The sequence below is a fragment of the Sus scrofa genome, chromosome X (genome assembly GCF_054392235.1).
Source record: "Sus scrofa isolate SSC_HxYL_T2T_F1_AM1 chromosome X, Sscrofa_HxYL_maternal_Yorkshire_Landrace_v2.0, whole genome shotgun sequence".
Lineage (NCBI taxonomy): Eukaryota > Metazoa > Chordata > Mammalia > Artiodactyla > Suidae > Sus > Sus scrofa.
In genome coordinates this window covers 116,346,208-116,372,718 of record NC_139401.1, presented here as the reverse complement: position 1 = coordinate 116,372,718, position 26,511 = coordinate 116,346,208, and the positions used below count along the sequence as shown (strand labels likewise).

At 42.2% G+C, this 26,511-nt stretch overlaps 1 protein-coding gene across 6 annotated transcripts in view; it reads right to left on the bottom strand.

Annotated features, from left to right (window-relative positions):
- OCRL (OCRL inositol polyphosphate-5-phosphatase) overlaps positions 1 to 24,531 on the bottom strand; it is a 65,147-nt gene extending 40,616 nt beyond the window's left edge. For 2 of the 6 annotated variants that reach the window (XM_085007277.1, XM_085007279.1), the window contains exons 1-4: positions 14,389 to 14,660; positions 14,029 to 14,117; positions 8,765 to 8,844; positions 5,953 to 5,991 (exon numbers count right to left, since the gene is read on the bottom strand). In XM_085007277.1, coding sequence (XP_084863403.1) covers positions 5,953 to 5,991; positions 8,765 to 8,844; positions 14,029 to 14,117; positions 14,389 to 14,427 — 247 coding nt within the window. In that variant the 5' untranslated portion in view covers positions 14,428 to 14,660. Of the gene's footprint in view, positions 1 to 5,952; positions 5,992 to 8,764; positions 8,845 to 14,028; positions 14,118 to 14,388; positions 14,661 to 24,375 lie in introns of those variants that run through there. The other 4 variants (XM_085007278.1, XM_085007280.1, XM_021079694.2 and 1 more) reach the window with 3 other exon arrangements.
- Between the last annotated feature and the right edge of the window lie 1,980 nt (positions 24,532 to 26,511).

Here is a 26,511-nt window from a genome sequence, read left to right as displayed (position 1 = left end):
AGCCCCAGTCCATCTCTATATTCCCCTCTGGAGTCAAGCTTGAAAAGACACACAGTTGCTACTTCATCACCTCCCATTTCTCTTTAATCCTCTCCAATATGACTCTGGCTCCCACCATCCTCTGAAATTGCTTTGTTAAGGTCACCAATCACTTGTGTATTGCTAAATACAATGGATATTCTTCAGTCATCTTGTCAGACCTACTGGCAGAAAGCAACAGTTGACCACTCCTTGAAACAGTCTTTCCCAAAGGCTTCCATGACACCATATTCATCTAGTTAGTCTCTCTTTGGTCGCTAATTTTTAGTAATGCCCTTTGAGGTCTCCTCCTCTCTCTGAACTTCAAAAAGTTGAGTGAGTTCAATCCTAAATCTTTTTCTCACTCTATATCAGTAACTGTCCAATAAGACGTTCTCTGACGATGGACATGTTCCATAACTGCACTGTCCAATATGGTAACCAATGACCACATGTGGCCAATGAGGACTTGAAATGTGACTAGTGCAATTGAGGAACTGATTTTCTAATTTTGTTCTAATTAATTTAAATAGGCACATATGACTTGTGGCTACTGTATCTGATAGCACAGCTCTGTACACAATCACAACATCTCTTGTGGTAGCACATGCCATCTATGTGCTAGTGACCCGGACCTTACCTCTGAGCTTCAGATGCATATATTCAACCACAACTCATCATCTACACTCAAATATGCCAAAGAAATTTAGAAGTACACACAGTTAAAACTGAATTCGTGACTACTACCCCACCCCTCTGTTGCCACCTTGGCAGAAAAACTCCTTCTGTCTGCAATGTTCTTATTTCTGCAAATGGTACCATCAACCACATTCATGCCAGAAACCTGGGATTCATCTTTGATACTTCTCTTTGACTCACCCCCTACACGCACACCAACCTCTGCTGATTTAACCTCCAAAAACATTTACCAAATTTGTCCACTTCTCTCCATCCCTACCACCACCACACCCTCTAGCTTAAACTATTGAAACAGCCTCCTAACTGGCTTCTATGCATATGATGACATCCAGCATAGAAAACACATGCACACACATGTTCATGATGGCACTATTCACAATAGCCAAGACATGGAAACAACCCAAATGTCCATTGACAGATGATTGGATTAGGAAGATGTGGTACATATACACAATGGAATACCACTCAGCCATAAAAAAGAACGAAATAATGCCATTTGCAGCAACATGGATAGAACGAGAGACTCATCCTGAGTGAAGTAAGTCAGAAAGAGAAAGACAAATACCATATGATATCACTTCTATCTGGAATCTAATATATGGCACAAATGAACCTTTCCACAGAAAAGAAAATCATGGACTTGGAGAATAGACTTGTGGTTGCCAAGGGGGAAGGGGAGGGAGTTGGGTGGATTGGGAGCTTGGGGTTAATAGATGTAAACTATTACCTTTGGAATGGATTAGCAATGAGATCCTGCTGTGTAGCACTGGGAACTATGCCTAGTTCCCATGATGTGAGAAAAAAGAATGTATACATGTATGTGTAACTGGGTCACTATGGTGTATAGTAGAAAAAAAAATTGTTATTGGGGAAATAACAATTTTAAAAAATTTAAAAAAAAGAAAATGGAAATATATTTTAAAAATAAAATAAAATCCTTCATATCTTTTCAATTTTTAAAATAAAAAAATCCAGATTCCTTATCATGGCTTTAAGATCCTACTGGTTCTGGTGTTAGCTGTCCTACCTTGGTGCCTAAGCCTTATTTCAGACATCCTGGACTTCTTTCTTTTTTTCTTTTTCTTTTTTTTTTTTTTTTTTTTTTTTGTCATTTTGGGGCCGCGCCTGTAGCTTATGGAGGTTCCCAGACTAGGGGTCAAATCAGAGCTCTAGCCACCAGCCTACACCAGAACCACAGCAATTCAGGATTTGAGCCATGTCTGTGACCTACACCACAGCTCACGGCAACGCCAGATCCTTAACCCACTGAGCAAGGCCAGGGATGGAACCTGTATCCCCATGGATGCTAGTCAGGTTTGCTAATCGCTGAGCCATGACGGGAACTCCTGGACTTCTTTCATTTTAAAGAAAGTGTCAAGCTACTTCCCAACTTGGGGCCTTTACACATGCGGTTCCTTTTACCTGGAATACCCTTCTCTTCCCAATTTTCACCTGTCTCTTACTCAATTTAAATGTCACTTCAAAGAGGCCTTTTCTGAGCACCCTGCCTACTTTAGTTAGCACTCTTATAAGCACTCAGTCTGTATTTCCCCCTAAAAGCATTTATCAAACCTTCAAATGTGTAACCATACCTTATCAGTTTAAAGTCTGTTTTCTGCACTAAGTTTCTTTCTTTTTCTTTTCTTTTTATGGCTGCACCTGAGGCATATGGAAGTGCCTGGGCTAGGGGTCAAGTTGGAGCTGCAGCTAAGGCCTACACCACAGCAGCACCAACACCAGATCCAAGCCACATCTGTGACCTACACCACAGCCTGGGTTACACTGAGTGAGGCCAGGGATTGAAACTGCATCTTCATGGAGACTATGCTGGATTCTTAATCTGCTGAGCCACAATGGAAACTCCCATGCATTAAATTTCATGAAGTACCATAACTATAATGCTTTCTGCTATATCCCTAAAGCACAGTGCCTGGCACATAAAAGGTATTCATATCTTTATGGGATGCATTAATGGATTATAGGCATCCATGTGACACTAGTACCAAGCATCAAAGAGGCAAGAAGCAAAGCAGGAGCAGCAACCTTATCTGCGTTGTTCTCTACTGATTGTGCAGCACTTAGCAAATAGAAGGCATTCAAATATTTGTTGAATAATGAACAAGGGAGTGTTTAATATTAGGCATTAGTATAATACAGTCCATCAATAGGTCAAATGAGAGAGAATAAGAGAATCATCTCTATAAATACTGAAAAGACACTTGAAAAAATTCAATATACATTTATGATTTTAAAAACCAGAAAAACTTGGAGTTCCCATTGTGGCTCAGCAGTAATGAACTCAACTAGCATCCATGAGGATGCAAGTTAGATCCCTGGTCCCACCCAGTGGGTTAAGGATCCAGCATTACCACAAGCGAGCAGTGGTGTAGGTTACAGACATGGCTCAGATCCCACATTGCTGTGGCTGTGGTTTAGGCTGGCAGCCACAGCTCCGATTCAACCCTTATCCTGGGAACCTCTATATGCCACGGGTGTGGCCCCAAAAAGACAAAAAACAAAACAAAACAAAAACACACAAACTCGGGAGTTCCCATTGTGGCTTATCGGAAATGAATCTGATAGCATCCATTAGGACACAGGTTTGCAGATGACTAGGGCTATCAAAACCAGAAAAGAACATAAACAGCTCCCCAGAATTAAAAATAAATTTCTGTGAAGTGGCTAGATAAAAGATAAATATCTAAAACTCAACAGCTGCTCTGTGTACTAGTAATAAACAATTTGAAGAGAAAAAAGGTTCCACTGACAATAGCAGCAAACAAATAAAAATCCATCAAAAAATACTTAACTTATAAATGTATGATACCTATGAAGAAACTACAGAAAGTTACTGAGAGATATAAAGAGAACCTGAATAAGTAGTGAGAGGTATACCAAGTTCCTTATAGTGACTTAATTTTATAAAGGAATTAATCTACTAAAACTTGGCACATTACTTACGGTGAAATATTAGCCATTAAAAATCATGATTTTAGGAGTTTCCGTTGTGGCGCAGTGGAAATGAATCTGACTAGGAACCATGAGGTTGCAGGTTCGATCCCTGGCCTCGTTCAGTGGGTTAAGGATGTGGCATTGCTGTGAGCTGTGGTGTAGGTCACAGACATGGCTCAGATCCTGCTTGGCTGTGGCTGTGGCGTAGGCCGGCAGCTGAACCTAGCACAGGAACCTTCACATGCCGTGGGTGTGATCCTAAAAAGCAAAGAAAAAAAATCATGTTTTTAAATAATTTTAAATTATTTAAAATGGGAAATGGTCACAATATAATGTTAAATGAAAATGCAGGCTAAAACTTACATATGAGGATTCCAATTATGTGAAAACATAAATAAAAGACTGGAAGGAAATACATTAAAATGTTAATTATAGCGGTGATCTCTAGGTTGCATGAGCATAATTTTCATTTGATACTTTGAACGTCTCTGAATTTTCCAAATTGTACATAATGAGCATGTATTATCTCTATAATCAGAAAAAATTTTCAAAATGTTTAATACCAACATCCAGACAGTGAGAAAACACAGTAACAATAAAATTAAGCCCACTTAACAAACCCAAGATCCCCTCTAGCAACATACTGTATGCTCTAAAGGTTTTTGTATGAAGCCCAAGGATCAAGATAAAATCTGGTTTCTGTACAAATATTAATAAATGGGAAGAAATAACACAGGATTTAAGTGGTTACTTCACTTCCATCTATGATCCAGTAACTTGAACTCCAGACAGAGGAACACACGGTAATTTCTATGTAGGAGAGGCCAAAAAAATGAATGCCATAAATTAGGTATTTGTAAGAGAAAAGGCACAGCTCAGTTTAACTTTCAGCTTTGGATCAAATACCTATTTCCATACCAAGAACAGGACATTTAGGTATCCGATTTCAGCAGCAGCGTCAGTCGCTGCTGAACTGCCTTTGCTGAAATTTTGCTTTATGAGTGTTGGTTTTGTCTCCTCCTTTTTAAGCACAATAAGACATAGATATTAAGTTATTTGCTCTCCTGGGTATCTGCAGTGGAAGCCAGAAGCAGATGTACTTAACCTTTCAGGATCAGCCCTTACTTAAAGACTTCTATAATCCAATACCAAAGAAAAGAATAATACGACTCAAACCAGAAAAGCCTGCCTAAACTGTTGAATACAAAATAACAGTGCCATGGAGAGGGACTGTGTCTAAGCAAAATTATGTATAAACTAATAGCCCCAAGCTAAGGGCCAAACCCCACTCATCCACTCATCCAAGGACTCAACCAAAAGATAAGGCAACCCATTTGACTTAGACTAATGTGATCACATATGCTTTTCCATAGCAACCACAGAGTAGTCACAGTAGCATTCAAGTGCCCATTTTCTCTTCCCCATGTTAATAGAGTACAATTAGATGATAAGTGGAAAACAGCTTGCACAGAAAGTCAATGATGATCTGCTTCAAACAGATAAAAATGAGAGAAAAGGAATTGAGAGAAAGAAGAAAGAAGACCACGTTCTCTCTGTTAAAGGACCTTGAGAGGATGGGCTTAAATAAAAGACCAAAATTATTTTAAGAAAAAAAAAAAGTACCCCTAGTATAAGAGGGACTCTGTTGCCTCCCCAAATAATATGACAAAAACAGTATGATCTAACATGCAAAAACAAAAAAGTACGTGTTGGGGGGAAAGCCTAAAACATAACAGCGGTTTGAAAAAACACTCATAAACCTTATGTGCTTTAAACACTTTCTGGCCCTTCCTACAATTTTCAATTCCACAGCAGTGACTTAACTGATAGCAACAATACTGGTAGCTCGAAGAAGTTCAGTGTTAGAAAAGCAGGTGACATTTTCAACTTTTTAAAGATTCTTGTTGCCAGTTTCCTGCTTTTCCTTTTTCCTTTTTTTTTTTTTTTTTTTTTTTTTTTGGCGGCTGTGCCCACAGCATGAGGAAGTTCCCAGGTTGGAGACTGAACTCATGCCACAGCTGTTACTAAAGCCACAGCAGTGACAACATTGGATCCAGAGCCCGCTGTGCCACAAGGAGACTCCGCCACCTGCTTTTTCTTAAGCTAAGGCTAAATGTTTTGAAGAGGCAATGCTAATTTGCATGGCTGCCTGCCTTAAGAAAATGGAGAATAAAGGATAAGATGGTCAGATGGAAGATGTGCACAAAAGGTGTCTTAAATATAGTGGGTATTCAAGTAAACATTTGTTGATGAAAAATCAATTCCATTCAGAAAGATACTCACTGTTTGAGGCTATGTCAATCAAAAGAGTTTCTTCCGCTTCTGAAGGAAAAGAAGAACAGGATTAGAGAAGAGAAAACCATTTATTACAACCAAAAGAAGTACACACCTAACCAAACAATTACTTCTTTCAACCACCACTCCTAGCTTTTAGAATACATTAAAACAATCCTTTGCTTTTTTGTTTAGAATTTTTTTAACAGCACTAGGTTCTAAAGATTATGAGCAATTCAACAAAAAGAAAAATGAACTGAACAGGCAACCAAATGAAAGGCCTCAAAGCAAATCAGGCAATGACAACAGTAGGGAATATAACATGTTAACACAGGCGAAGGTGAGTTTAATTCCCCTCAACCATAACATACTAATTTAAAATAATCTCGCCGTATCATTTAGCTAATTCTTATAAAAAGCCAAGAAGGTGATCCCAAAGGCCTAGAGGAGAATTACTTTCTTAACTCAAATCTAGTTTCTCAAAATTTCCCAGTGATCTCATGACCTTCACCCCTGCTCCATACAGGAACAGAGAATACTTGAGGTTCTTTATCTTCAGGCTGCCATTAACGTCTGTGGGTCCAAGGCCTACCAGACCCAACAAGGAAGTACAAAATAGGCCAAAGCACAGTCTCCAAGTTCGGAGTTCTCTTTTCTCCCAATGGCTCACCTGGACCTCCTTTCTTACGTCTGGTGTCTAGACCCAACCCATCTCTTCCTCTCTGACCTCCCTGGATTTGGTCTACGGCATCTGCCAAAGTCTCCTGGTTAGTTAAACTCTGGGTACTAACTGCTTGGGATTAGTTTGGATCTACCTTGACCAGATGGAGTAGTCTCAGCCTTTTCTAGCTCCCTCACAAGCCTGGTGTGTATATCCAGCTCCATTATTCAGGTGCAACAGAAGCAACTGGTAAGGAACTAAGCTGTCCAGTGGTATAGTCTCAATAGTCTTACTAGCATGACAAATGAAGCAAGGGACAACAGTGCATTGGGACACAGGAATTATATCTTGACCCCTGCTCTTCAGTAACTTTAATTCTTTAAAACCTAAGTACTTGTAGCCTTTTCAAAATAGATGTACAGGTCAGGAGACAGAAAGGATGTGAAAACTCAAGGAGGTAACTGTTCCTTCTGTTATGGGGAACTACTGTGTATATGTATACATATTTTCCTAGATTCCAATCCAGCAACCTTCTATTTCTTATTAAAAACAATACTAAGAAAAGTTCTCTTGCGGCTCAGCAAGGTAAGGATCTGGTGTTGTCGGGTCGCTGCTATGGCGCTGGTTCGATCCCTGGCCTGGGAACTTCCACGTGCCACAGGTGTAGCCAAAAATGAAAAAAAAAAAAAAAAAAAAAAGACAAATAGGATAAAAGGCCTCTAGAAGTAGCACAAAAAGGTATAGAGTTACTAGGATACTAAAGTTATGTTCTTTAGCTTTTCTCCTCCTTAAAGGGCTGAGTATGTAACAAAAGGCATTAATTACACTATGAAAAGCGAGGTGACCACAGTAACTTACTAAGGCATGCTGGTGCCTTGTTCAATGTGTCTCTCACACAGGGCAGGCTAAATGGCTAAATAAAAGACTTGATTCTTCTATACAATGTGGATGCTATTCATTGTGGGTATTTTTAATTCTTAATAAATGCATGCCCACTTAGCATTTCTACTTACAGGAATAAATCCTAAGAAAAAAAAATTCATGCAGGAAGATTCCTTACTTATTTATACTAATAAAAAATAACACAGATGATAAACACAGAGAATAACTACATTATAGGCCATTCATAAAATGGAACAGTATATAGTTATTAAGAGCATGTAAAAGCACTCGTAATAGGATGGCATGTGGAACAGACCAAAAACTACATATAGTATGAGTCCTACCTACCCTAAAAGTTACATATGTAGAAAAAAAGGAAAATGTAAGGTGTTTCTCTCTGAAGGACGTGGATTTACTTATTTTCTTTATAATCCTGGGTTCTTTCCAAACTTTTTTATAGTGCATATATTACTTTTGCAATCAAAAAAGCTGAATGTAGTTTAAGAAAGAATCCATGCAAGAGAGGATTCAGGTTTTCCAAGAAGCCGCAGCTGATACAGAACGCCTGTCTGATGAATCCAATGGACCCACCGGAAACATAATGCATTTGTTCTCTAATAATCAATTTCCTTTCTGGAGCAGTGTGAGATGACAGAAGCAACACCTCCTACACAAACCTCCCAATTTTTGAGTCTCATTGTAGCAGATGAAACAACAGATTTTCTGTTCTCTTTCCCCAAATTTCAGGGCAGGAAGCCAAATATTTCCTCCCCGGAGTAGATTTTCTTATGATTCACCAATGTCAAGGTTTGAGAATCAGCACAATTAAGTGTAAGGTATCACAATCTGGCAAGGCGTCTTGCCAAATGTTTTAATTTCAAATAGTGTGGGGAGAAAAGTGCTGAACGCGTCTGAATCCAAGTGACCTTGATACTTTACAACAAGCAGTTTATCAGTTAAACCCAAGAATGTGACTTAAATCCATATACAGGTTCATAAACATAAAAGACCACCTACATAGTAACAGACCACATACATCTCTAACCCCAGCCAGGGAAGCAGGTGAGAATATATATATTTCAATATATTCTTTCAGCACTCTTAGAGAAAACATTTATCATCTTCTCAATGCTAGATCAGTAATGTTATCTTTTTCATACTGAGAATAATACATTTCATTTTATGTGCAGTGACAAATTTAAATATGGATGGTATTACATAATGCAATAATGACTGAGGAAAACATTTTAAAACTAACTAAGCAATTAAAGCTAGTACCTTGAACACATCTAAAATGGCTATTTATAGGAATGATATCTTGAACAAGCTCTTCCTTCTTGTGCAACCGGATTATTAGCCTAGGAAACAGAAGAATGCATCAACGAATAGCCACTGAAAAACTCAAACATTCAACAACAAAATACACTGCTGTGTTGTTATACAAATCTAGTCTGTATTTATTAGACTTGCTGTATCTCGTTCCCTGGATCTGAGCGTCGTGATAGACATTGTTTTAGTCTAAAAGGATATTAGCGGTGATCAATACCTGAATATCTGCACTGTTCTAAGCCATAGAGTACAGAACTAGTCTGTTTCCTAAGAACAGTTTACAATCTTAAGAGCATGAATTACACTGCACACACCTTCCAATCACGCCTACCAGGGTGAAGAATAGCTAGGTGTGAAGTCCATGAGAGCAGGGCTACAGATGTCTTTTCACCGTAGTATTTCTAGAACCTAGCACAGTGCCTGGCACACAGCAGTCACTCAAGTTTGTTGAAAAAACGAATTAAAAATGTCATCAATTAGCTTTCCGATTATGCTCCCATAGCTTTTACTGAAGAATGGTTCTGTCTTGTCAAACAAGTATACAAGTTCATAGCGATGCAAGAGGAGGTACCCAGCCAGCTGGATCAGTCAAAAGAATCCCACTGACCAATAACAGTAGCAGGTATCACAACCAGATTGCCGTTACACCCCTTGTGTTTTTACTCTGGTTTCCAGTTTCATGCTGGTATTTCTGGTAAACAGGATTGACCTTAAAAAAAAAATTAGCACCCCAGTATGAGATGCAAGACTTCTAAATTCCTATGTACTCCTGAATATTAATTTTCATTTAATAATTCTTTGCAGCTCAGAATCAAGGTATAACCTACTGGTAAATGGCCATTCTGAACATTTCCTAGCTTCCCTCAAATCACTTTTCAGGTGGTTCTTTTTGCCAGGAACAGTCTTCTTCCTGAGACCTAGCTCAACGATCACCTCCTCTGTGAAGCGTCTCCCAATATAGCCCTAAGCAGAACTAGTGGCCTCAAGCCCTTTGCTTGTCCCTCGAATAGAGCAACTTAACACACTCCACAATAGTTATATTTATTTCCCTCCCTGCCGTGAGCTTCTTGAAAGCAAAGACTCTACCATATTCAGTTTTGTCTCCTACCTAATAGATGCTCAATAAATATGGCTGAATAAACAATTTAATTAAGCTATAAACAGAGATGCGTTTCTAAATATACTTAACTTCTGACATTAAAAATGTCAACTGTTTTGAAGGGTTTCATTTCTATTTTGGTTTTGGGGGGGACTTATTGTTTTAGCTTTTTGAAATTTTTCTCTAAAGCATTAACCTGGAAGGAGATAACTTGTGGAAAGGAACTGCTTAGACGGAACTAAGAGAAATAAAAGTATTAATGCTGTCTTTCTGCTCTGATCCTGCTTGCCTAATTGCCAGGGGCTTATATTTTAAGAGGACCAGAGGAATATGGGGCAGGCCCTTTCCAGCCTGCAAAGTTCATGAGTCGAGCAGAGAGTTCTGTAAACCCAGATGGAAACCAGAAACTAGATAAGGCTAACCAAACAAGGGGCAAGGATGAAGAGTTTTCTTTGAGGAAAATTAACAGAAATGAATATGATTTCCAAGTATCATAAACTAGAAATGGTGTTGAACAGTCACAGTAAAGTTTCAACTGGATTATATTGTTAAAAACCAACACAAAACAGACAACATGCATGGAACTTGAGGGCATTATGCTAAGTGAAATAAGTCAGACAGAGACAAATACCATATGATCTCACTTGTGTGTGAAACTGAAAAACAAAATCCCCAAATACTGCAATCAAAGACACAGAGAACAGATTGGTGGTTGTTAGAGGCGGGGGTGGCAGGAGGGTAAAATGGATGAAGGGGGTTAAAACATATGAACTTCCAGTTATAAAATAAATAACTCATGGGGATATAATGTACAGCATGGTAACTATAACTAACAATACTGTATTGTATATTTGAAGTTGTTGAGAGTAAATTTTAAAAGTTCTCATCACAAGAAAAAATTGCTAACTATGTGTGGTGATGAACATTAACAAGACTTCCTGTGGCTGGGAGTTCCCACTGTGGCTCAGCAGTAACAAACCCGACTAGTATCCATGAGGATTCAGGTTCGATCCCTGGCCTCGCTCAGTGGGTTAAGAATCTGGCATTGCCATGAGCTGTGGTGTAGGCTGGCAGCTGTAGCTCTGATTCGATCCCTAGCCTGGGAACTTCCACATGCCAAACGAGCAGCCCTGAAAAAAAAAGAAAAAACCAAAAACCAAAAAACCAAGACTTACTGTGGTGTTCATGTCACAATACATACAAATAGCATTATGTTGTACACCTAAAACTAGTATGTTATATATCAATTACATCCCAATTAAAAAAAATGTGGAAGTTCCCAGGTGGCGCAGCAGGTTAAGGATGTGGCACTGCTGTGGTTGTGGCACAGGTTGCAAATGCAGCTCAGGTTCAATCCCTGGCCCAGGAACTTCCACATGCCATGGGTGTGGCCTAACAAAACAAAGAGAGAAAAAAATTAATACCTCCCCCCACCCCGCCAAAAAAAAAAAAAGACCATCACAAAAACATGGGTAAACTTGGGGAGTTCCCATTTTGGTGCAGTGGAAATGAATCCAACTAGTATCCATGAGGATGAGGGTTCGATCCCTGGCCTCGCTCAGCAAGCTGGGGATCCAGCATTGCCATGAGCTGTGGTGTAGGTCTCAGAAGTGGCTCTGATCCCATGATGCTGTGGCTGCGGCTTAAGCCAGCAGCTGTAGCTCCAATTCAGCCCCTAGCCTGGGAACCTCCATGTGCTGCTGGTGTGGCCCTAAAACTCCACGGGGGAGAAAAAAAAAAGGTAAATTTGGAATTTAAGTCAATTCTGCAAATATTTATTTAATATCTACTACATGTCAGTCACCAAATAAACTGTAGCAAAAGAGTAGGGCTAAGAATAAACATAAAAAATTCTACCTAAATGTAATCATTCAACACAGAAAGATGAAAAATAATGGGATATGGCAAAACAATATGGCAATCAGAATTTGGTAGTTGGAAACAGAAAAGAGTAATAAATTGCAAATGATGCGGACTCAGTATAATCCCTAAGAAATACTTCAATTTGTTTAAGGAAGGTTTAAGATGAGACAACAGGTTGTCTTTTTATGTTTTCATCATAATCCACTTGCCTTAAAAAACGAATGTTAGTGTTTGATCCATTGTGTACCAAAAAACCCTTATTTTTAATTGTAATTTGTCTCAGGTAAATTTTTCATACGGTTGATAGCAAGAACTACAGAACTAAAGATTACAATAGGCTTCAAGTTCTAAGATTAAAAGGCCCAAAGTAAGAAAGTTCTGGACACTCAAATCAAAGAAGGCACCCCAGAGACATGGATTTGAGGATTATAGATGGTTTGACAGTATTAGGTGCCTCTAACAAATGATTTCAAAAGAAACTTCTCAGACAATGTAATATCTTTTGAGATACGTTACATGGGTTCAAATCTAAGCTATGCTACTTCCTAACTGTGAACTAGTGACTTAACTTCTCTGTACCTCAATTTCTGTATCTAGAAAAGGGGGATGACGATGATATTACAATTTCACAGAAATCCTCACCTGAGGGTTAAATGAACTAGTTCACAAATGTGCTGGCAGACATCAAGCCATCGAGTGTTAGTTGTGCTAGGCTCGTAACTTATACCGAACTGGAACACAGAATTTTATTTCCCTATGGGGAGGGCGCACAGTCAGGAGAGCCACCCTGCCAGGTTTAAAAGTTCTCCCAGGACAAGAGACCAAACAGAATGAAGCATTTATCTCAAGGCCAGCCGCTCACTCCTTTAACAGCTGAATAGAGCTACAAACCTACTGGATCAAAGGACCAGATTCTGGGCTATGGTCATCTCAACAATGTAGCTATTTTATTTAATCCACATAATTTTGTTTTTAAGAAGAGGAAACGAGGGCGCAAAAATTTTACTGATTTGCCCAAGGCTCACATTTTCCCACCCTATTCTTGCCTTGGGAAGTGGCAGTGGTGTTCCACTTTTCAATTCACTTTTCTGTTGAATTTACTTTTATTAAACTGGTCTTCCAGGGTTTGATGAAATCTGGGAAAAATAAAATGAATTCAGCACATCAACAGAACTGACTAAGCAGGAACTAGGGAAGAGCTACTCCATAGGAGCTGACCTCCACTTAGAGTGGCCCCAGGAGTCTCAGAAAAGGGCAGGCTAGGCCAGGGGGAATTTCTTCTATGTAAACTGGACACCACAGACACAGGCTGGGTCTGGATAATCTAAAAGCAAGGACTCAGAAAAAACTGTTTTTAGTCAGAATCCAATGCTGGGAGCTGGCAGGATTTAAGGGATCAACAATTTTTAAACTCTGATGTCAAGAAACCAGTGAACAACCAAGGGAGGTGGCTTGGTCACAAAGGGATACTTTGAAGATGAGACATTAGCGGCAAGGGAGGCCGATCAGCAGCTATGGTGATAGCTTATCAAAATCTTTTGATCAATCAGCCAACAATCTTGACTGAGTTCCTATGTGCAAGGCAGAGTGGAAGGTTAACACACCCTGATGAAATGCCCAATGTGGTTTACATTTTCTACACATTTCATTACTTTTTCTAACAGTCACGTCAATAAGTGAGGCAGTTACTGGCCTACACAAAACCATTACTGAATTAATGAATACGCCTTCAAGCAAATGGAATAAGGGGGCAGGGAGACTGGAGGAACCAGTTGAATGAGGTTAAGAAAAAGCACTTCTGTAAGGTTAACAATGAGGCGTTTCTACAGCACTTTTACTTTTTGTAAAGCACTTTTGCATTTATTATTCTCCCAGTTAAAACTCCAAAGGCCATAGTAAGGCAGTTAATGCTTCTATTAAACTAACGAGGACTCTAGGGGCCAGAAAACTTTATTGACTAGCCCAGGATTACACAACCCATGTCAGTTGCATGGGCAGGAACTAAGAACCCAGGCTTCCTGCTTCTCCGCCCATTGAGTCCTTCCACGGAGCCGCACGGCCAGGAGTAATCCATCTACAGCCTTGGAAGTGGGGGACAAAGCCCGGTGGTTAGAGCACTGGCACTTCACACCTGGGCCCAAACCTGTTGCCTGCGGGCCTCAGTGGGAGAACGGTGGGTGGCTTGTCGCGGTTTGGGGTTGGGAGGTAATGGCAGGCTCCCCTCCTCTGTGGGTATCAGGTGGTTACTTACTCATACTGCCCGTTCCTCTGGACTAGGGTCAGGGCGCAGGGCTCCCGGAGAGGACCCTTCATCTCCATACCCTCGAGAGTATGCGGGCGCTAGTTAAGGGTCTCCTCTAGAAGCGCCGCCCGGGAGGGGACGCGCGGTGCGGGGTGGAGGCAGGCTCCCGCCCCTCTGCCCACCCCCCTCCTTCCCTCCCTCCCTCCCCGCTGTCCGAGGCAGCGCCTCCCGCGCCGGTCCCCCTCCCCCGTTCGGCTCGGCCTCGGGGCCTGACCGCCCCCCAGCCGCCTCTGGGCGGCGATCCGCAGTCCCGCGGACCCCCGCCCCCGCCCGGCGCGGCCTCCCCTCCCCCTTCTCTCAGGCGGATACGGCGAGGGGCTGGGCTCCAACCGGGAGCGGCGGCTCCATCCCGGCGGCTTCCAGGCTCGGCGGGGCTGCGGACTGCGGGCGGATCCGACGACACGGCCTCCCGCGTCCTCACACCCCCTCGCCTCGGCTGCGCGTCCTTAGAGAAACGGCTCCAGGCCGGGAGCCGGGGGCTGGGGGCCGGGAGCCGGGAGCCGGGAACCGGGAGCCGGGAGCCGAGAGCCGAGAGCCGGGAACCGGGAGCCGAGAGCCGGGAGCCTGACCCGAGAGAGAGCGGCGCCTCCCGCCCCCGCCAGTTTTCCAGGCCGCCGCAGATTCCGCCCCCTGCGGCCAACCTGCGGAACTGCAGGGGAAGACCCGACGGACTGGGGGCGTCTCCACCACGTCCAGCAAGGGATAGGTTTTCAGTGCTGCCTGTGACACCAGACTTATTGTGGGGACTCTGAAGACGGCCATAGAAACAAAGCACAGTCACATCTATGGGGGAACTCGTTGGCATTCGGGCCACTAGGACCCATGTCATCCATTCAAAACATCCTTGTTATGGTTAATAGAATGCACTGTGCTGTTTAGCTTACCTCTTAGATGCCCCCGCTCCCCCACCCACCCTTCTTCTTTCCACCTCCCAAATCAGACCTCTGCTTTTTTTGGCCCCCTCTAGGTCACCTCGAAACAGGCAAAGACCAAATATATTATCCCTGGCCCAGATCCCTTGCCTAATATAGCAAGCATTGGATGACAAACCTAACCCATGGTTATTTCACACAGCGACCCAGGCTTGGAAATTTCAAAGCCATGTGTTTTCCTCCTTTCTCCTAATTTCTCTGTATCCTGTCAGCCCAAAACCTTGTTAATATGTTCTTTGGAATTACTTTTAGATTCCGTGTTTTCTTGCCATTTGCACTGCCATTGCTTAAGTGTAAGCCCTTGTGATATCTCCTTTGACCATTTTACTGTGTCGACAGTCATAAGAATGTTCTTCCCAGAATAATGTTTCCACTGTGTTATTCATTTGCTCAAATCTGCAATGAACTATATATCGAGACTGATTTTGGAGTTCTCCCTGTGTCTTAGTGATACCGAACCCAACTAGTATCCACTAGGACATGGGTTCCATCCCTGGCCCCACTAAGCATCTGGCTTTGCCCGTGAGCTGCATTGTGGGCTGCAGACGTGGCTTGGATCTGACATTGCTGTGGCTGTGGTATAAGCCTGCTGCTGCAGCTCCAATTTGACTTCTAGCCTGGGAACTTCATATGCTGCAGGTGCAGCCCTTAAAAAAAAAAAAAAGAATGATTTTAAACCTACGGTAATTAAGACAGTATAGAATGGAGGTAGACAAACCAATGGAACCAAATACAGAGCCCCAAGACAGTTACACGCACATATGGAAGGCTGATATGCAGCATATTTGACATTTCAAATCAGTACGTTGGGGGGAATGGATTATCCACTAAACGGTGCTGGAACTATTGATAATCCATATAGGAAAGTATAAAATTAGACCCCTGTCTCACACCATAGAGAAAAAAAATCAATTCCAGGTGCATTTAAGATCTAAATGTGAAAAGCAAATCTTTACAACCTGTAGGTGAAAACAGAATATCATTCTGACCTTGGAATAGGGAATGAGAATGATTACTTAAGACACTAAAAAGCACAAACAATAAGGGAACTGATTGACACATTTAAATACCTTAAATTTCAAAATGTATGTATTTTAGGGAGTTCCCTTCGTGGCTCAGCGGTTAATGAACCCAACTAGGGTCCATGAAGATGCTGGTTCGATCCCTGGCCTTGCTCAGTGGGTTAAGGATCCAGCATTGCTGTGAACTGTGGCGTAGGTCACAGACTCGGCTTGGATCCCTCATTGCTGTGGCTGTGGCATATGCTGGCAACTACAGCTCCTATTCAACCCCTCGCCTGGAACCTTCCATATGCCACGGGTGTGGTCCTAAAAAGCAAAAAAAAAAAAAGTATGTACTTTAAAACAACATAAACAAGTTAAAAGACAAATCACAGATTGGGAAGAAGATATTTTCAATGCATATAACCGACAAGGGATACTCTAAAAGGTTCTACACTTCTAGCTGTCATCACCTCTCTGACTTCCTCTCCTACCACTCTCTTCAACTCACTCTGCTTAATCCCACAGCTCCTTGCTATTTCTAGGACATTCTTGCCTCAGGGCCTTTACACTTGCAGTTCACTCTGCCTGCACTCTCATGCCCTTCAGGTCTTTGCTCAAATGTCACTTTCTCAGTGAGGTCTTGCTAGACAAGTTTACTTAAAATTGCAGCTCAATAATCTCCTTTCCCACTCCCATACATGCATGCTCCCTATCCCTCTTCCCTGTTAATTTTTCTCCAGAGGATTTATCACTACCCATTATTCTATCTATTTTACTTAGAAATTTTGTTTATTGTTTACCTTCCCCCACTAGAATGTAAGTTCCATGAGGGCAGGGCTTTTTGTCTGTTTGGTTCATTCCTGCATTCCCAGTGCCTAGAGCCATTCCGTGAAGAAAGCAGATGTTAGAAAAATACTGATTAAAGGAATGAATGAATTGGTGTCCAGAATATATAGGGACCTCTACAAATCAGTGAGAAAAAATACACCTAGTAGAAAAACTGACTAAATATGAGTTTATTTGGTTTTGGGGCGGGGGGTTCTTTTTTGCCACACCCGTGGCATGTTGAAGTTTCCAGGCCAAGGATTGAACCCGAGCCACAGCGGAGACAATGCTGAATCTTTAACTGCTAGGCCACCAAGGGGCTCCCAAAATACATGAATGAGCAATTCAGAGTCAAGGAAACCCAAATGGCCCATAAAGACATGAAAAGATGCTTCACCTCATTACTATTCAGGGAAATAGAAAATTCAAAGCATGAGATACTATTACACAAACATTGGTTTGACAAAACATAAAAATTCAGACAACACCAAGTGTTGAGACTGTAGAACAGATAGAACTCTGATGATCACTGCTACAAGGAGTATATGTTGGTAAATCCGCTGTGAAGAGCAATTTGACATCATATAGTAAAGTTGCATAGGTAATAACCTTCAACCCCGAAATTCCATTTCTAGCTGTAGACCTGGGCAAAATTCTAACCTTTGTGCACATGGAGACATGTAAAAGAATGCTCATTGCAGCACGATTGATCATCTCAAAAAAAAAATGAAAGCACGGAGTTCCCGTCGTGGCGCAGTGGTTAACAAATCCGACTAGGAACCATGAGGTTGCGGGTTCGGTCCCTGCCCTTGCTCAGCGGGTTAACGATCCGGCGTTGCCGTGAGCTGTGGTGTAGGTTGCAGATGCGGCTCAGATCCTGCGTTGCTGTGGCTCTGGCGTAGGCTGGTGGCTACAGCTCCTATTCGACCCCTAGCCTGGGAACCTCCATATGCTGCAGGAGCGGCCCTAGAAAAGACAAAAAGACAAAAAAAAAAAAAAAAATGAAAGCAAATTAAATGTCGAGCAGTAGGTGAATGAATAAATAAATCACGGTATTCATGATGTTGAATACTGTTTTGAAATTAAAATGCGTAACTCAAGCTACATGCGTAACAGTTAAATTTCAAAAATATGTTGAGCATAAAGAGAAAATTACAAAAGTTGCAGAGTATTCCATTTATATAAGGTCTGAAAATATCTGTTGCTTACAGCTACAGAAACATGGTAATAATACATAAGACATGAAAGGGCATGATCATCACCAAGTTCAAGAGGATTGAGAGGACTGAGACTGGGGAGGGCCATATAGGGAATAGCAGCTGTCTCTGTAATATTTACTTCTTTAAAATCTCCAAGTTGATCTGACCGGATTTGATAGCACCGGGTGGTAATACAGCATTGTAGGTCAACTACACCCCAATAAAATTTTTTAAAAACTATTTAAAAAATTTTAGATGTTCCTGCTGTGGAGCAACAGGATTGGCACTGTCTCTACAGGGCCAGGACACAGGTTCAATCCCCAGCCCAGCTCCATGGGTTAAGGATCTGGTGTTGCTGCAACTGCAGCTCAGATCTGATCCCTAGTCTGGGAACTCCATGTACCATGGGGCAGCCAAAAAAAAAGAAAGAGAGAGAGAGAGAGAGAGAGAGAGAGAGAGAGAGAGAGAAATAATTTTTTAAAAAATAAGAGGTTGTGAAAAAATGGAACTATATTGAGGTGAGGACACTAAAAAATGTGGTCTCTCACAAGGGAGATGATAATTTTCTCTCTCTCTCTCTCTCTTTATTTATTTATTTTTTTTTGTCTTTTTGTCTTTTAAGGCTGCACCCGAGGCATATGGAGGTTCCCAGGCTAGGGGTCCAATTGGAGCTACAGCCCCCGGCCTACACCATAGCCACAGCAACGCGGGATCTCCTTGTTTCCATTTTAAAGAGGAGAAAACTGAGACTCAGAGAGGTTTAGCAACTTGCCTATTATTTTTTTATTTTTTTTTATTTTTTCCTTTTTATGGCCACACCTGTAGCACATGGAAGTTCCCTGGTTAGGGGTCCAATCAGAGCTGCAACTGAGGCCTACCACCACAGCCATGGCAACACAACACCAGATCCTTAACCCACTGATTGAGGCCAGGGATCCAACCCACATCCTCACAGAAACAACATCCCATCCTTAACCCACTAAGCCACAACAAAAACTCCAAGCCCGAGCTTTTAATCGAATACATTATACTGTCCATTCACTATTAACAGTCATAACATCAAGTGTTTTATTTAGAATCAGGTGCTATGGTAACTGCTCTACCTGAATGATCACATTTAATCTGATGAAATTTCTGATGAAACTGAAGTTGAAAGTAGAGGGTTTGGGAACTTGAACAAGGCAGAGGAAGGGACAGGTACTGATGGAGAGTGAGAGCAAATCCAGAAAAGTCAATAAAGGTTTCAGAGCAACAGAGAGAGCCCAATTGGAGGCAGGTAGTGTAGATTTCCGCAGTGGTTCAAACCAGCATGGGTCTGCAACTTTCTCTGGTAAGGCTTGGCAGATGGAAAGCAGGAGTAGGGAAAATATCCCGAGAAGGTGCGTTCGGCTCAAGAATTGGTACAGCAGGCAGAACGGAAGGTCATGGGTGAGGGAGTCTGAAGTGGTTTAGGATGTAACCAAATAACTGACCCTGGAGTCCAAGCTGTGTAAAGAAACGTATCCACTCAGCCTAGGGCCAGCAGAGGGGAATCAAGGCAAGCCTGACTAATTTCATCATTTCCCTAAGCCTGATCCTGCAGCAAGTACCTCATTTTTTTTAGGATCACTTGAGGGATGATGCTTACCTACGGACTTCTGCATGTGTTAAGCAATTTTTGTAAGTTGGCTAAAATTACTGTTTTACCCACAACTGCCTTCTGACTTACCTATGGTTGTTAATGCTACTACGATTTAACAAGTCACCAAGTTTGAAACTTCAGGTTGATTTGTGAACCCTTCTTCTTCTTCATCTCTGATATCCAATAACTCAAGTTTTATCAATTCAATAGTAAATTCCTTAATATATAGCTTTGCTCATTCTCACCTATCATCACCAGATGGTATTTTGCCTAACTGAACAGAGGTCTCATGCCTTATACTTGTATTTACATACAAGAGATATCCAATGCAGAGTTAAATGGTCATTGAACAAAATTCTAATAAATGAAACCGTACCTTCAAGAAAGCACTAGTCTCATCACTATCACCACAACCACCCCCCAACACACACACACACACACACACGCACACGCACACGCACACGCACACATACACGAGTAAATGGGTGTCTGGTGCCTGCCTCTTTTTTTTTTTTCAAGGCTACACCTGTGACATATAGAGGTTCCCAGACTAGGGGTTGAATCAGAGCTATAGCTGCCATCCTACACCACAGCCACAGCAACGCCAGATCCGAGGCGCATCTGTGACCCACACCGCAGCTCACGGCAATGCCGGATCCTTAACCCACTGAGCAGGGCCAGGGATGCTAGCCTTATGGATACTAGTCGGATTCGTTACTGCTGAGCCACGACAGGAACCCCCCCCCCCCCCCCGGTGCCTGCCTTTCATCCATTAAGCTACTATAACTAAATCCTTAGGACCTAAGGGCATTTTAGAGACAAAATAAAAAAGCGAAATCCTGAAAACAGACTGTAAAATACTAGAAGAAAATGAAAAATGTGAAAATAATATATATATATATATATTTTTATTTTTAGGGCCGCACCCACAGAGGTTCCCAGGCTAGGGGTCTAATCAGAGCTACAGTTGCTGACCTATGCCACGGCCACAACAATGCCAGATCCGAGCTGCATCTGAGACCTACACCACAGCTCACAGCAACGCCGGATCCTTAACTCACTGAGCGAAGCCAAGGATCAAACCTGTAACCTCATGGTTCCTCGTCGGATTTGTTTCCACTGAGCCATGATGGGAACTCCAAAAATAATAATTTAATTAAATGGCTACAAAATATAACAGTCTATCAAGTTCATTAATTGCTAAATTTTAGATTTATTTTTAAAAAATCCATTGTCTTTAAAAAATTTTTTTAGGTTGGATCTGTCATTTCCCAAGAATTTCCAAGTATGCATAATAATTATGGAGAAATCACAGCCATTATAAATTAAATTCGCTATGCACTGACAAATAATTTTAAGAACAAAATTACAAAAGCCCTTTCAAAAATTTATAGCAAAAATATAAATTTTTAATGCAGGATGGGGATGCATTTTGATATACTTAATATGATGCTGGCCGAAGCCTTCACCAGTAAGAGAGCATAGGTAGGGCCTGTAAAGGCAAAAACAGGCCTGCGTGCCTGACATAGATGAGGCTGGGGTGGAAGATTTCGCGTAGGTGAGTCAGCAGCCAGGGGCTGGAAGGCAGGCCAAGCAGAGGCATAAATGATTCATTGATTTTTAAATCACCACTAGTTGAAAAGCCTCGCTTTTCACACACACAAATCCAACACAGATATTGCTTTCCATGCAGAGCGGCGTAACGAAGAGCTCATTTTGATTTATATATTTTCATTTATACTGTTCATTCCTTATAGAATTAGGAGTGAGAAAGACTTATTCGAAAGGTCAGGCACAGCAGGCAGGCGGAGGAGCTAGTCTCCTTCGGTAATAACCTTCTCCTTTGGCACTTGACGCCCCAACCCTCCTCCTCTCAACATCTCACCTTCCCTTTGCTACTGTATTCCTGCCTTAGCTAGCTTCTTTTCTTTTCTTTTTTTTTTTTTTTTGTCTTTTTGCCATTTCTTGGGCTGCTCTCGAGGCATATGGAGGTCCCCAGGCTAGGGGTCTAATCGGAGCTACAGCTGCCGGCCTATGCCAGAGGCACAGCAATGCCAGATCTGAGCCGCATCTGCAACCTACACCACAGCTCACAGCAACGTGGGATCATTAACGCACTGAGCAAGGCCAGGGATCGAACCCACAACCTCATGGTTCCTAGTCAGATTCGTTAACCACTGTGCCACGACAGGAGCTCCCTGGCTAGTTTCTTAATTCCCTTCGCCCTCCTCCCCTATTTCATTCTGCTTGGCCAGGATCTCCTTTCTGCTTTACAAATCCCATAGCCAGGTCTGGTATCGGCCAAGCTTACTTTCCCTCAGAAATTTATTTTATTATTATTATTTTTTGGCCAGTCTCCTGGCATGCAGAAGTTCCAGACCAGGGATTGAACCCATGGCAGAGCAGCGACCTGAGCCACAGTAGTGACAATGCTGGATCCTTAACCTGCTTCACTACCAGGGAACTCCTCCCTCAGAAATCTAAAAATTATTAAAAAGGATTCTGTCCTGAACCAATCTTTCCAGAGTTACCTACCAAGTCGACTCTTAACAAACCTTATGTTCTACTCCGTATTTCTCTTAGGAATTGAACAAGCGCAGTGGTTGGTGGCGAGCAGACAGGTGTGCTCATGACTCAGGTGCTCCCTTTGCTCATCTGGTCGAATACTTCTAACTTGCCATCCTGGTCTTGACCCTTACAGAGCGTTAAATTATTTTTTACTGGTCATAAGCTGTTTAAAATATATCCACAAGGAATCAAAGGGATGCTGATGTTGAAATGCAGATCGTAAAAATGATTAAAATTCTACAAATTCTCAAGAGGATACTTATCGGACCCATAAGCTGCATTTATCTGATCAAAATTCTTACAAAGCACATAAAGATGTCTATAATAATTTGAAAACCCTAAAAAAGAATACAGAGTTAAGCCTGACTTCATCTCAGTTTTTCATTTATCTGGAGTAAAACTTATCCACATCTACCAAGTAAAACCATCCTCGAATGTCATCATTTAGAGGCTAAACACAAAAATTATTAACATAATAAACAAGCTGGTATTTTTTTAAAGTGCAAAATTCAAGAATTCCAATCAGGTCTTAAAAGCAGTTTTTGTCTATTTGGGGCATTTAGTCTACCCTGTGATGGATGCAATGGGATGATTTATAAAGATCACCCAAGCTCTCTTCTAACTTCAACACTGTGACTTTTTTTTTTTTTTTTTGTCTTTTTGCTATTTTCTTTGGGCCGCTCCCACGGCATATGGAGGCTCCCAGGCTAGGGGTCTAACTGGAGCTGTAGCCACCAGCCTACGCCAGAGCCACAGCAACGCGGGATCCGAGCCGTGTCTGCAACCTACACCACAGCTCACGGCAACGCCGGATCCTTAACCCACTGAGCAAGGGCAGGGACCGAACCCGCAACCTCATGGTTCCTATTTGGATTTGTTAACCGCTGCGCCATGACGGGAACTTCAACCCTGTGACCTTTTGAGGCAGGACATGACACACGAGGCTGGTCTCAATTTCAGTGCAGAACATATTCTTGGTTTCTAGGCTATTGTTTTATGTCTTAGTCCAGAAAGATCTGGGAAGAATACTTCCTGGGAAAGATGTGTTATGTTACTTACTCCCATCCCTCCTCCCTAATATAAGAGCCTCAGAACCAGGAATTCCCATCGTGGTGCAGTGGAAAAGAATCCGACTAGGATCCATGAGGTAGGTTGTGGGTTCAATCCCTGGCCTCACCCAGTGGGTTAAGGATCTGGCGTTTCCGTGAGCTGTGGGGTAGGTCGCAGACGTGGCTCGGATCCTATGTTGCTGTGGCTGTGGTGTAGGCTGGCAGCTCTAGCTCCGATTAGACCCCCTAGCCTGGGAGCCTCCATATGCCGCAGGAGTGTCCCTAAAAAGCAAAAAAACCAAAACCAACCAACCAAACAAACAAAAAGAGCCTCAGAACTAAGAAGGAGATGAATAGGAAAAGAAAACTTAGAAGCTGGAGTCTTGTGACTATGACAAGAGGAAGTGGGGGACCGGGGCCATTAAAGGCCTGATTTGGAGGTGGCCACCTTAACAGATGGCAGCAGGAATGAACGACAGGGTGACTGTACACCTCAGAGAAGACCGGGACAGAATATTTCAGGACCCTAAGAAGTAGACACGCCCTCCCCTCCATTGCTATTTTCATCTTCCGTAATCTCTGGAGTTCAAAATCAAGGTGAGGGGCCTGAAGGAGGGAAGGCGGGGGACTCCTAAAGAGGACTGAGTTTAAACATGAAATCACACACATACACACACACACACACACACACACACACACACAATGAACTGACTGAGTTGACATGGATAATTCTAGATCATTCTCTGATCTCAGGAAGAATGGTGCCTGTAGAAAGAAATTACGTCCCAACATAGGCAGGGTAAACTCTACAACCTCGTCTGTCTTGCTAAGGCTGTATACCTAGCAACTTGCACAGCAGTTATTCCATAAGGTGGCTGTGTCACTAAAGATTTCCCTTGCAGAAAATAATGGGTGATTTAGAATTTTCCCAAGGATGTTAAGCATCGAAAGAAGTTGGGAAATGCTGCTCTGATCAATTTGACTAATTTCTTGATCACATGCAATTCATACTTCTTTGCATCTCATTAACGCTGTCTCTCCCCCCAGCCTCCTCTGCAGGTGTACCTGCTGGAATCCTCACTGTTCTTCAATGCTCACCTCAAGTAGTCCTTCCTCTGTGAAGCTTTCCTCCTGCTACCTCTCAGCTGGAAAAGAATGCTCCTTCTTCTGAACAACTGTGTTTTTCTTCATGTACCTCTTATGGAACTTCTTGGAATTTCTCAAGGTCTGTTTTGCATCATATTGTTACAGAACAAATAAGCACAGGATGAGCTAGCACAGCATGAGCTCTGATGTTTCTTATCTTCACTCCCCCACTATCTCCTCAGTGCTTCTCAGTTTTAAAGTAAATGTTTATAAAGCAGTTATATCTTCCTATAGTACATCTAGTTTCTTCTTTTAATGTGCATAAAATGTATACATACAGCTTAACAATTTACTACAAAGTGAATGCTCCTGTGACCTCTATCCAGGTCAATAAACCAAACATTGTTAGCATTTTGGAAGACGCCCCCCATACCAGGTGCTTCTCTCTCTGATCACCCCTTCTTCCTACACCCAGAATTAAACCAGGGTTGCTACTGCGCCAGCATAGTCTCACGAGGTATAAAAGCTTCTCTATGATGAGTCACACTGGTCGTTAAATTTTTTGAAGATCGTCCTGGACCTAACTACTATCTTGACTTTTGTGGTAATCATTTATTTGCTTTTCCTTATAGTTTTGTCAATTATGAATGCAGCCATAAATACTTCCGCTTAGTTTTGAACTTAGTATGGATGGCATCATGCAGTATGCGCCCTTTTATATCTTGCTAATTTCATTCACTATGGTCATGCATGTAGATGTATATAGCTATCATTTTCATTGATGTATAATATTCTATCATATGAATACATCACATTCATTCTCCTCCTAATGACTATTTGGGTGGTTTCCAGTATTTGGCTATTATATTATTATTATTATTATTTTCTGCATGCCTGCAGTATGCAGAAGTTTCCAGGCTAGGGATCAAACCAGAGCCACAGCAGTAACCCACGCCACAGCAGTGTTAATGCCAAGTCCTTAACCACTAGGCCACCAGGGAACTCCAGTATTTGGCGATTATGGACAAATGCTGCTATGAAGATCCTTGAACCTAGATTTTGGTGTACATAAGAATAATTTTCTCTAAGGTGTATTATTCTAGTGGAATTCCTGGGTCAAAGGTGTCACAGGCTGGGGGCTCTCCAGAAGCCAAGGCCGAGATGGGGTGTTGAAAGCAAGATGTTTATTAGGACCCAGGCCCATGAGAGAAAGGCAGAGGAAGTAGGACTGGGCTGAGGGAGAAGATGAACTGTGACACAAGTGTGACACATCTTGAGTCAACTCAGCGTGGAGCTTGGGAACAAGGAGTGCCCATCAGTGTGTTCTGCGTCAGGCCTTGCTCACTGACACTCCTGCTTTGCTCATTCACCTTAGGAAGAGCATGACCTCAGGCAAAGCAACGCTCTGCAGCTAAGGCAGATCTGAAGGAGGTGGCAGCTGGAGGCTATCTGTTGATGGCATTCCCATACCTGTGCAGAATGTCCTTCCGTGAAGGAGAATCTGAGTGGCACATTTCTGTTTCTCTACCCCGCTAGTGTACAGATATGTTCAGATCGGGTAAATAATGCCAAACTGGGAGTTCCCATCGTGGCTCAGTGGTTAACGAATCCAACTAGGAACCATGAGGTTGCAGGTTTGATCCTTGGCCTTGCTCAGTGGGTTAAGGATCCAACGTTGCCCCGAGCTGTGGTGTAGGTTGCAGACGCGGCTCAGAGCTCACGTTGCTGTGGCTCTGGCGTAGGCTGGTGGTTACAGCTCCGATTCGACCCCTAGCCTGGGAACCTCCATATACCGAAAGTGCAGGCCTAAAAAAAAAAAAAAAAAAAAGCCAAACTGGTTTCCACAATGGTTGTACAGTTGACACCCTTACCTGCATGGCATGAAAGTTCCCATTGCTTCTCATCTTCACAAACTCTTGGCATTGTTAATCTTTACAAAATTTTAGTCATTCTGGTGGATGTGTTGCAGTATCTCATCGTGGTTTTAATTTGCATTTCCGTGATTACTATTGAGGTAAAACACCTACTCCCCTGTTTACTGCCCTGTTATGTCTCTTTTTGCCACTTGTATTTATTTCATCTTAGATAATGAGTCTCTTTAAGGTAGGGGTCAGCACACACAGCTTGATGCGCATTTTTGTATGACCC